The sequence below is a fragment of the Ammospiza nelsoni genome, chromosome 30 (genome assembly GCF_027579445.1).
Source record: "Ammospiza nelsoni isolate bAmmNel1 chromosome 30, bAmmNel1.pri, whole genome shotgun sequence".
NCBI lineage: Eukaryota > Metazoa > Chordata > Aves > Passeriformes > Passerellidae > Ammospiza > Ammospiza nelsoni.
This window is the reverse complement of record NC_080662.1, coordinates 1160510-1172558: the sequence shown is the minus strand read 5'-3', so window position 1 is coordinate 1172558 and position 12049 is coordinate 1160510. Positions and strand designations below refer to the sequence as shown.

Genomic DNA, 12049 nt, shown 5'->3' with positions numbered 1-12049 from the left:
GGGATGAGTGAGGGTTTGGATCCTGTCCCATTCCATTCCATTCCATCCCATCGATCCCACCCTAACCCTGGTGAGGCTAATCCACCATCTGGAGGAGGCCAGCCCCGGCTGGAATCCCAGGAACACCCCCAGATCCATGTCCCACCTTCTTGGAGCCCTGGCACATGATGACGCAGCGCCCCTCGTCGTCCTGCAACGGGCGGTTGGCGTGGCCGACCATCTGCAGCACGTCGTAGATGGGGTAATCCACATACCTGCAGGGCCAGGGCATCAGCAGCGCCCCAGGGACCCCAATCCCAATCCCATCCATCCTATCCTACCTGGGATCCTGATCCCATCCTGTTCCCAATCCCATTCATCCCATCTCACTGATCCCCGTGATCCCTTTGATTCCACCCCATCCCATGGATCCCATCCCACCCCATCCCATGGATCCCATCCCAATCCAATCCAATCCCATCCTATGGATCCCATCCCATCCCATCCCACCCCATGGATCCCATCCCAATCCCAAACCCATCCCACGCCGCGGGGCCGGGGCCGCGCTCACGCGTGGATCTTGCCGTTGTAGTACTGCGTGTCCATGATGATCACCAGGTGTGCCGAGATGTTCATGCCCCAGCAGAGGCTGCGCGAGGCCACCATCACCTGCACAGCTCCTGGGGGTGGGAAGGCACCCGGGGTCAGGGGGACAGAGACCCCGGGATCAGGGTACGCGGAGAGAGGGATGGGGAAGAGCCTGGAATTTCTGGGATGGGAGGTGGAGATCCGTCCAATCCCAGTCTCTGTCCCAGCCATCGCAATCCCATCCTTTCCATCCCAATCCTGATCCCATTTTATCCCATCCATCCCAACCCCAAAATCAATCTCATCCCATCCCAATCCTGATTCCAATCCCAATCTCTATCCCATCCCATCCTATTCCATCAATGCCAACCTTAAAATCAATCTCATCTAATCCCAATCCTGATCCCAATCCCAATCTCTATTCCATCCCATTCATCCCATCAATCCCAACCCTAAAATCAATCCCATTCCAATCCCAATCTCTATCCCATCCTATCCCATCCATCCTATCAATCCCAACCCCAAAAATCAATCTCATCCCATCCCAATTCCAATCCTGATTACAAACACAATCTCTATCCCATCTCCAAAATGAGTCTCATCCCATCCCGATTCCAATCCCAATTTTTATCCTATCCCATCCTCTCCATCCCATTCCATCTCATCAATCCCAACACCAAGATCAACCTCATCCCATCCCAATCTCTATCCCTTCCCATCTATCCCCAAGATCAATCCCACCCCACGCCGCCGCCCCCGCTGTGCCCTGACCGGAGCTGAAGAGCTGCTCCACCACGCGCCGCTCCATGGCCGTGAGCCCCTCGTGCAGGTACCCGACCCCGTTCACCAGCGTCTCCTTCAGCGTGGGGTCGCTCAGCTTCTCCAGGTACGGCACCAGGTCCTTCTCGGCGCAGTGCAGGAACCTGGGGGGCATCCGGGAGTTGGGAAAGGCCTTTGGGATCACCCATCCCATCCCATTCTAGACTCAATCCTATCCCATCCCATCGACCCACTGACCCCTTTGATCCCATCCCCTTAATCCCACTGATTCAAATCTCAGTCCCAATCCCATCCCATCCAATCCCACCCCATGATCCCCCTTCTTCTCCAAGCCAAGTCCCCTCAGCTCCCTCAGGAATTCCCCATCTCCACCTCCAACCCCATAATCCTACCCTGGATGTTCTCCAACCCTATAAACCTACCCTGGATATTCTCCAACCCCATATCCCACCCCTGGACATTCTCCAACCCCATAACCCATTCCAGATCCCTCAGGAATTCCCCATCTCCACCTCCAACCCCATAACCCAACCCTGGACATCCTCCAACCCCACAGCCCATCCTGTGGTGCCCTCAGGTGTCCCTGGGCAGCTCCGTGGTGTCCTCCAGGTGTCCCCTGTTCCCATCTCCCTCAGGAATTCCCCATCACAGATGTTCTCCAACTCCATAACCCATCCCAGATCCCTCAGGAATTCCCCATCTCCACTGCCAACCCCATATCCCACCCCTGGATGTTCTCCAACCCCATAACTCATCCCAGATCCCTCAGGAATTCCCCATCTCCACCTCCAACCCCATATCCCAATCCTGGACCTTCTCTAGCCCCACAACCCATCCCGTGGGGTCCCCAGGTGTCCCCCAGGTGCCACCTGTGGCGCTGGACGTCGGAGGCGCAGGTGGTCAGGATGTTGATGGCTGTGAGCCGGGTCTGTTTGCGGGACGGGACGAAGACCAGGACGGGTTTTTTGGGCGAGTGCTTCATCACGGCGTGGTACACGGGCTTGGCCATGGACAGCAGCCGCGTCTGCGTGTGGCTGATGTTGAAACCCTGCCAAAAACCCCAAAGCCAGATGGATCACAAAGGATTCCCTGCCAAACTGGTGGGAAATCCTGGAAAATTCGCATAATTCCAGCATGGTAATGATTGATCCTTGGATTGGTGATCAATGGCCTAACCCAATCTCAGTCCCAAGGGATCATGGCCAAGAATGACCAACAATCCCAAGGGATCATGGCCAAGAATAACCAATCATCCCAATGGATCATGGCCAAGAATTCCCAACGATCTCAAGGGATTTTCCCAAGAATCCCGTCCCTACCTGGATGTGCAGCTCCAGGGGCACGGGGCGCACGTTGGGGTGGAAGTTGAAGGTGGCGGTGGCGCTGCAGCCCAGCCAGTGCGCCACGTCCTTGGCGTTGGACAGCGACGAGCTCAGCGCCACGATGCGGATCGGCCGCTCGATCTGCGACGAGATGTAGCGCATGCGCGAGCAGATCACCTCCAGCACGGGCTGTGGGGGATAAACGGGATTGGAAACGGGATTGGGAATGGGATCCACGAGCAGATCATCTCTAGCATGGGCTGTGAGGGAATAAATGGGATTGGGAATGGGATTGGGATGAGATCCAGCCAGGAGAACCCGTAGAAACTCCTCCTGAGCTTCCTGAGAGACAAATGGAACAGGATCAGGACCTGGATCAGAAGCAGGATCAAGAGTGGGATCAGAAGCAAGATCAGGAATGGGATCAGGAGCAGGATCAGGATCAGAAATGGAATCAGGAGCAGGATCAGAAGCAGGATCAGGAGTGGGATCAGGAGCAGGATCAGGACTGTTCCTGGCTGAGATCCATCCAGGACATGCCATGGAAACCCCTTCTGACCCTCCCATCCCATTCCCATCCCATCAGATCAATTCCCACCAGCAAAACCTTCTCCAAAACAACTCAAAACCCCACTGGGAACCTCCCATTCCAGTGGACCCATCCTCACCCCACTGCCAGGACTCTCACCCCGTTCTCGCCCCCGATCAGGTGCACTTCATCCACGATGAACAGGTTGACGTTCTGGACGTTCTTGCGCTGCTTCCAGCGGCGGGAGAGGATGTCCCACTTCTCCGGGGTGCTGATGATGATGTTCCCTTTGCCCAGCAGCTTCAGGTCCGTGCTGGTCTCCCCCGTGAGCAGCACCACCTTCTTGTTGAGGCGCTCCTGGAACTTCTCGTACCAATCCATGAAAACCTGGGGAAACGGGGATTGGCCTTGAATTCGGGAGGTTCCCAATGGATTTATCCAGAATTCATACAGGGGAGGTGGTGTTACCCCTGAAATTCCCACCAAATTCCTTTCAAATTCCCAGCAAATTCCCTTTGAAATGGAGCAATTCCCACCAAATTTCTCAGCAATTCACACAGGAGTGGTGGTGTTCTCCTCAAACTGGGGCAATTCCTACCCAATTCCTCTCAAACTGGGGCCATTCCAAACAAATTCCCCTCAAACTGGGGCAATTCCTACCAAATTCCTGGGGAATTCCCACCGGACCAGTCTTATCCCAAAACTGGGGCAAGTCCCTCCAAATTGGGCAATTCCCACCAAATTCCTCTCAAACTGGGGCAATTCCCTCCAAATTCCTCTCAAAATTGGGCAATTCCCTCCAAATTCCTCTCAAAATGGGGAAATTCCCACCAAATTGGTGCAGTTCCCATCGAATTCCCCTCAAATTTGAGCAATTCCCTCCAAATTCCTCTCAAACTGGGGTAATTCCCAACAAATTCCCCTCAAAACTGGACAATCCCCTCCAAACTCCCCGCAAACTGAAGCAATTCCCAAATCCCCCCGTAACCCACCCCCGTAACCCGCCGGACGGTCAAACCCCGAGCAGATCCCGAAGAATCGAGGGGTGAAGACGGTGGGAATTCCTTCTCCAGGGAATTCCTGGTGCCCACCTGCTCGGCCAGGGCCTCCATGGGGGTGATGTAGACGCAGCGGCCCTCGGAGTTCTGCAGGAGCATGCGCAGGATGGCGAACTCGGCGCAGATGGTTTTGCCGCTGCCCGTGGGCGCGCCCACGAAGACGTTGTCGTCGCTGTTGTACACCGTGTTGAACACTGGGCAAACGGGAAATTCTCAGGGGTTTAGAGGGAAAAAAAAAATTTGGGAATGGGGTGACGATCCAGCTGGAGGGAGAGATTGGGGAATGTCTTTAGGGATAAATCACTGATCACAAAATTTTGGGAGAGCAGATAATCCATGGATCCAAACCTTTGGGACAGGATAAACCACAGATCTGAAAACTCTGGGAATAGGGGATAATCCATAGATCCCAACCATGGATCCCAAAACTCTGGGAACAGAGACAAACCACAGATCCCAAAATTTTGGGAGAGGGAATAATTGCAGATCCCAGAACTCTGAGTGGATAAACCTTGGATCCCAAAAGTCTGGGAATGGGGATAAACCACAGATCCAAAAATTCTGGGACAGGATAAACCACACATCCAAAATCTTTGGGAATAAGGGATAAACCATGGATCCCAAAACTCTGGGAACAGAGGATTAACCACAGATCCCAACATTTGGAATAGAGAATAATCCATGGATCCCAAAAGTCTGGGAGAGATGAAATTCATGTGGAACAAACAGAAGGACCAATCACAACCTCCAGAACCCGCTGTCCCCATCAAAAACCCCAAACCGTCAATCCGCCACGTAATTCCCCATCCCCCCAAAAAATTCCTCCCAAAACCACCAAATCCTGGTAAATCCCATCAGGATGAGGGCCTGGAAGCCCCACCTTGAGTCTGGATGGGGTTGAAGAAGGGGAACTTGTCCTGGTAGAGGCTCTCAAAGGCGCTGTTGCGCAGCGCCGACACCGGCAGCGGCTGCAGGTCCAGCAGCTCTGTGGGCGGCGGGTATTTCTCCGGAAGAATCAGGTGCCGGAAGGAAACGGGGAGCTGGGTCTCACAGGCTGGAGGAGGGAAAGAATTCCTGGAATTTTCCATGTGGATGGATCCAGGGGGTCTGGATTTGCCATGGGGGTGAGGTTGGAAAGAGGGGAAGGGGATGGGAAATGGATGGCGGAGGTTTGGGGTGAGGGGATAAACCCAGAATTCCAAAGGTTTGGGAATAGGGAAAAAACCCAGATTCCAAAGGTTTGGGAATAGGAATAAAAAACAGATCCCAAAGCTCTGGGAGAAGGGATAAAAAACCCCAGGAAAAACCAGGAATAAACCCGAGGAAAAACTCCAGAATAAACCCCAATAAAGAGGCACTCACAGAGCCATAAAACCTGGGATAAAAACCAGGAATAAAACCAGTAAAATCCAGAAATAAAGCCCAGGAAAAAACAGCAATAAATCCCAAGAAAAAATGGGGGGAAAAGCAGGAAAAACCCAGGAATAAAAGCAGAAAAAAACAGGAATAAAAGCAGGAATAAACCCAGGAAAAGGGGCACTTACAAAGCCAGCGGTCGGACACCACCCGGATGAAATACTGAGGTGGCAGGGGCTCGAAGACGGGCACAAAAAATGTCACCAGGTGCTCGTCCTGGGCATATTTGGCCTTGAGCAGGAAATATTCGTGGTGCAGGATCACCTCGCTGTCCACGTCTTCCACCAGGATCCAGAAGGCCTCAGAGGAGCCGTGAACCTGGAAAAAAAAAAGGGGAAATTCTCAATTCCCTGTCCCAGCCCTCACAATTCCAAGTGTTCCGTCCGCAAAATAGCTCCTTTTCATCCCAGAATTGTGTTTTTAAACCTGAATCCCAGATTTTCTGGTTTTGCACGATCAGGGCATTTTCCCTTGATGATTTTCACAATCCTGCCCCATAAATCCCATTATTCCCCCCAATCAGGGCATTTTCCCCTCATGATTTCCACATCCTAGCTCCAGAATTCCCCCTTTTCCCTCATGATTTCCACATCCTAGCCGCAGAATTCCCCATTTTCCCCTTATGATTTCCACATCCCAGCCCCAAAATCGCCCATTTTCCCTTAGGATTTCCACATCCCAATCCCATAAACCCCCTTTTTCCTCCCAATCAGATAATTTTCTCCTCATGATTTCCACACCACAGCCCCAGAATCCCCAATTTTCCCTCACATTTTCCCTCACAATTTCCACCTCCCAACCCCAAATCCCCCCTTTCCCACCCCAAATCCCCCCTTGCCCACCCCATAAACCAATTTTCCCACCCCAAATCCCCACTTTCCCACCTTTTCGTCCCACTGGAAGTCGGGCGCGATGGTGAGCTCCACCTTGAGTGTGGAGCGCGTGATGGGCTGCAGGTGCACAGACAGCTCCAGCTTCGGGAACAGGTGCACGTATTTATGGATGGTTTTCCCCATTTTCGGCATCCGGATCAGCTCTCCTGTGAGGGAGAAAAAAATAATAAGGGATGGGGTCAGGGAGGATCCCCAAAAGAGCGGGATTCGGAGGGTGAGGCCTTTGCGGCTGGTCCAGACAACCAGTGAAATTCCTGGAGAAATTTCCCAATTTCTGAGGGAAATTCCCCCATTTATGAGTAAAACTCTCCCATTTCTGAAGGAAATTTCCCAATTTCTAACGGAAAATTCCCCATTTCTGAGAGAAAAACATGGAGGAATTTCCCCATTTCTGAGGGGATACGCTGCAGAAATTCCCCATTTCTGAGGGAAATTGCCCCATTTCTGAAGGAAATTCCCTCATTTCTGAGGGAAAATCCTGGAGAAAATCCCCTATTTCTGAGTCAAACTCCTTAATTTCTGAGGAGAAATTCTTGGAGAAATTCCCACCCTCATAACAAAGATTTTTTTTCTCAAAATCCCATCTAAACCAGGATTTGGGGGATTTTAACCCAGATTTGGGGGATTTTTGCCCAGATTTGGGGGATTTTCCCATGCCACAACCCCAAACCCCTCCCCAGCCTGGACTTGGGGGATTTTAGCCTGAATTTTGGAGATTTTAACCAGAATTCAGGGGATTTTAATCCAGATTCAGGAGATTTTAGCCCAGATTCAGGGATTTCTCCCATGCCACAATCCCAAACTCCTCCCCATCCCCGATTTGTGTGATTTCCCCCCCATTTCAGCACCGATCTCATTGTGGTTGAGGTCGTAGAGGCGCTCGAAGGGAAAATTCTTCTTCTCGATCTTCTTCACCACCTCCTCGGGCAGCTTCTTGAACTGGCGCAGGGGACACATGGACTGCCACCTGTGGGGACAACTCAGGGACTCAGGGAACTGCAGGAATTTGGGGGAATTTTGGGGAATTCGGCGGGGTCAGGACTCACATGCGCTTGTCGATCATCTTGCAGAGGTTGAGGGTCTTGTCGGTGAGCTGGGCCCAGCCGCGGTTCAGGACGATCTCAAAGATGGCTCTCATCAGCCTCCCGGCCGACTGCGGGGCAGGGAAAGGTTTTGGGGTCACATCCTGGGCATTCCCAAATTCCCATCCCACCCTGTGTGCCAGCTCGGAGGGGTTTGGGTGGGAATGACCAAAAATCTCAATTGGTGCCACCACAACCGGTGCCATCGCACAGCGTCGGCCTTGGACACCTCCAGGGGTCCCAGGTGCTCTGGGAATTCCATCCCAACCCCTCACCAATCCCACTGGGAATTCTGAGGGAATTCCTGGCTCACCTGGGTGACATAGACCATGTCGGCCATGAGGGCGAACCCCTCCAGCTTCAGCTGCGAGATGAAGGCCTGGAGCAGGACGTTGATCTGGGAACGGTGATGGAAAAACCCTCAGGGAATATCCCAAGAAAGCTGCTTTGCCTGGAGCTTCATTCCCAAGGAAACCTTTCCCTGTTCCCCAATTTCCCAAAAAAACTGCTTTTCCTGGTTCCAAATTTCCAAGGAAACCTCCTTTTCCTGGTCCCAAATTTTCCAGGCAATCTGCTTTTCCTGCCACCCAATTCCCTTCTCCCACCTCCGTTTCCATCCTCCCCCAATACCACAGATCTCCTGGATCTCTCTGAGCTTCCCAGGCCCATCCAGGACATCCCAGAGAGGGTAGGGAGCAGAATTCCTGCTGGGAATTCCCAGCAGGGCTCACCTTGGCACTGGGCTCCTCGATGCTCTCCTTCACCGGGATCGGGACTCGCTCCAGAAGCTTCTGCAGCTCCAGCTTCTCCTCCTGGGGAAAACAGGGATGGATGGTGGGTGATGGCTGTTGAGTGTTGTTGGGTGATAGTTTTTGGGTGCTGTTGGGTGATGTTCATTGGGTGTTGGGTGACAGTTGTTGGGTGCTCTTGAGTGATGGTTGGTGGCTGTTGGGTGATGGCTGTTTGATGTTGGGTGTTGAGCAATGGGTGTTGTTGGATGCTGTTGGCTGTTGTTGGGTCATGGCTGTTGGCTGTTAATCAATGGCAGTTGTGTATTGTTAGGTAATGGTTGTTGGGTGGGGTTGGGTGGTGTTGGGTGTTGGCTGTTGTTGGGTGACAGCTGTTGGGTGTTTGATGTTGGACATTGGGTGTTGGGTGACGGCTCTTGGGTGTTTGATGTCGGCTGTTGGGTGCTGTCTGTTCCCGTACCTCGCGCACGGTGATGTTGCGGAACTCCGAGGACAGGGAGAAGACGCGGAACAGCTCGATCTCGCTCAGGGTGGGTTTCAGCAGCTGGTTGTACGTCTGCACCGTCTCGTTGGTGATGTAGTAATGGCTGGCGATGCGGCCCAGCTCTGTCACCTGCCGGGACAGTCAGGATAAACCACAGGAACAGTCAGGATAACCCATGGGAACCGCTGGGATAAACCACAGGAACAGTCAGATAAACCACGGGAGTAGTCAGGATAAACCAGGCGAGCAGTCAGGATAAACCACAGGAACAGTCAGATAAACCACAGGAACAGTCAGGATAAACCATGGGAACAGTCAGGATAAAACACGGGAATGGTGAGGAGAAAAATGGCCAGGAGAACAGCGGGAATAGCCGGGAAAAACCTATGGGAACAGTCAGGATAAACCATGGGCATGTCTGGGATAAACCAGAGGAACAGTCAGGATAAACCATGGGAATGGCTGGGACACACCATGGGAATGGCTGGGATAAACCACAGGGTCAGGATAAACCACAAGAATGGCCAGGATAAACCACGGGAATGGCCAGGAGTACAGCCAGAACAACTGGGAGGAACCACAGGAATGGTGAGGAGAAAAATGGCCAGGAGAACAATGGGAATGGCCAGGAGAAACCCACAAGAACCTCCCACCTAAAAATCCCCATTTTTTTTCCCCCCTCCCACCCAGAAATCCCCATTTTTTTTGCCATCCCACCTGGAAATTCCCAGTTTTCTTGTCGTACTTGACCAGGTTGTTCTTGTCGAGCATCAGGGCCGCGGTGTGGACGAGGTCGAGGCGCCGCTGCTCCAGGAGCGGATCCGCCTTCAGGTCGTCGTGGGAGATGCCATAAAGGGTCGGCGACCGCAGCATCCGGATGTACAGGTAGGTGTAGCCCAGCCAGTTCACCGCATCCTACAGAATTCCCAAATCCTCAGTGATCCCTGGGATTCCTGGCATGCCCAGGGAGCTCCAGAGCGGAGCTGAGCCCAGGAAAATCCCACAAAACAGAGCCGGGAAATCCAGGGAAATCTGCTTTTATTGGTGTTCAAGTTTCCCAGAAAAGTTGGTTTTCCTTGCCCCTAATTTCTCAGAAATTGGGAATTTCAGGAATTTTACAGGGAAAATCCCTGGTGCACCATTTTCCTGAAAAGCTGCTTTTCCTGGTTCCTAATTTCCCAGAAAATCTGCTTTTCCTGGTGTCCAATTTCCCTGCAAAGCTGCTTTTCCTTGCCATAAATTTCCAAGGAAATCTGCTTTTCCTGGTGCCTGATTCCCTTTACCCACATCTCCTGGAAAATATTCTGGCATTAACCCTAAAACACCCTCAGATTTTCCATTCCCACCCTAAAAACCCTTTCAAGAACACCCCAAACACCCCAATCCCAAAAATCCCCACCTGGGATTGGGCATGGAATTCTTGAGGGATTATCTCAGGTGGGTTTGGGCATGGAATTATCTCAGGTGGGTTTGGGCATGCAATTCTTGAGGGATTATCTCAGGTGGGTTTGGGCACGGAATTCTTGAGGAATTATCTCAGGTAGGTTTGGACAAGGAATTATCTCAGGGGGCAGAACCACGGCCACAAATCCCTGCAGAAAATTGGGAATTTCACCCAACCTTGGCATTCTGGACATTCCCGAGCACGGCCTCGGCGTTGAGCATGTCCGGGAGCTTGGCCACCATCTGGCTCTCAATGGGCAGCTGCTGGTTGAGCAGGGAGAGGTAATACTGGAGCTCTCCGTGGGAAGTGATGAGAATTCCTTCTCCTTTTGTGTCGTACTGGGGCCTCCCGGCACGGCCCAGCATCTGAAACCAGGAGAAACAGCTCAGGGAACTTGGAATTCTTGAGAGATCATCTCAGGTGGGTTTGGGCATGGAGTTATCTGAGGTGGATCTGGGCATGGAATTCTTGAGGAAATATCTCAGGTGGGTTTGGGTGTGGAATTCTTGAGGGATTATCTCAGGGGGATCTGGGCATGGAATTCTTGAGGAAACATCTCAGGAGGATCTGGGCAAGGAATTCTTGAGGGATTATCTCAGGTGGGTTTGGACATGGAATTATCTCAAGTGGAACTGGGCATGGAGTTCTTGAGGAATTATCTGGAATGATCTGGACATGGAATTCTTGAGGAACTTTTCCCCCTCCTCTCCAACCTCACACCACCATGAAGATCGAGGAGGAACTCCAAAACCAGGATGTTGGATGGGATTTGAGGCCAGGAAGGTCCTTCTGGAGGTCCCACCTGGAGAATGTCCAGTGCTCCCAGCTCTGTCCAGCGCCCCTTCTCCGGGCTGTACACCTGTGTGCCTTTGATGATCACCGTGTGCGCCGGCAGGTTCACGCCCCAGGCCAGTGTGGCCGTGGACACCAGGACCTGCAGGGAAACTGGGGTCAGATCCAGGAGGAACCTCCAAATCCATCAAATAACTAGGGTCAGATCCAGGAGGAACCTTCAAATCCACTCAGAACTCTTCAAATCCAGCCAGGAACCTCCAAATCCACCCCAAACCCTTCAAATCCATACCAAACCAGGGATCAGATCCAGCAGAAACCTCCAAATCCACCCAAAATCTAGGATCAGATACAGCAGGAGCCTTCAAATCCACCCAGGAACTTCCAAATCCACACAAAAATCTCCAAATCCACCCAAAAACCAGGGATCAGATTCACCAGGAACCTTCAAATACAACCAGGAACTTCCAAATCCATCCTGGAACCTCCAGATCCAACGAGGAACTTCCAAATCCATCCTGGAACTTTCAGATCCAACCAGGAACTTCCAAATTCACCCAAACCCTCCATTAAAAACCTCCTTTTCCACCCAAACAACTCCATTTTCATCTCCCATTTCATCCTTGAGGCAAATCCCTTTTTTTCCACATCAGAGCAGGATCCCAAATGAAATTTTTTTGGGATTTAAATCTGGAATTGGGGTCCCACCTGGATGTGTTTGTCGGCAAACAGATCCTCCACCAAGGTGCGGTCGACGCGCGTCATGCCGGCGTGGTGGATGGCGAAGCCGTAGGGGAGGAGATCCTTCAGCTCCAGGTTCTGGGGGAAAGCAAATCCCAATAAATTCCAGGGAAAAATTGGGAAAAATATTCCAAGGGAGAAGTTTGGGATCACCACAGGGTGGGGTTGGACAGGGTGGAGAAGTCGTCACGG

At 52.2% G+C, this 12049-nt stretch overlaps 1 protein-coding gene across 1 annotated transcript in view; it reads right to left on the bottom strand.

Moving 5' to 3' along the window:
• Window positions 1-12049, bottom strand: part of SNRNP200 (small nuclear ribonucleoprotein U5 subunit 200) — a 33967-nt gene that overhangs the window by 5548 nt on the left and 16370 nt on the right. The window contains exons 18-36 of the mRNA XM_059490817.1: window positions 11825-11935; window positions 11127-11258; window positions 10501-10689; window positions 9598-9795; window positions 8857-9009; window positions 8379-8459; window positions 7961-8044; window positions 7612-7718; window positions 7414-7532; window positions 6557-6711; window positions 5801-5990; window positions 5137-5310; window positions 4290-4450; window positions 3358-3585; window positions 2667-2858; window positions 2217-2395; window positions 1339-1490; window positions 551-659; window positions 146-254 (exon numbers count right to left, since the gene is read on the bottom strand). Coding sequence (XP_059346800.1) covers window positions 146-254; window positions 551-659; window positions 1339-1490; window positions 2217-2395; window positions 2667-2858; window positions 3358-3585; window positions 4290-4450; window positions 5137-5310; window positions 5801-5990; window positions 6557-6711; window positions 7414-7532; window positions 7612-7718; window positions 7961-8044; window positions 8379-8459; window positions 8857-9009; window positions 9598-9795; window positions 10501-10689; window positions 11127-11258; window positions 11825-11935 — 2823 coding nt within the window. The remainder of the gene's footprint in view (window positions 1-145; window positions 255-550; window positions 660-1338; window positions 1491-2216; window positions 2396-2666; window positions 2859-3357; window positions 3586-4289; window positions 4451-5136; window positions 5311-5800; window positions 5991-6556; window positions 6712-7413; window positions 7533-7611; window positions 7719-7960; window positions 8045-8378; window positions 8460-8856; window positions 9010-9597; window positions 9796-10500; window positions 10690-11126; window positions 11259-11824; window positions 11936-12049) is intronic.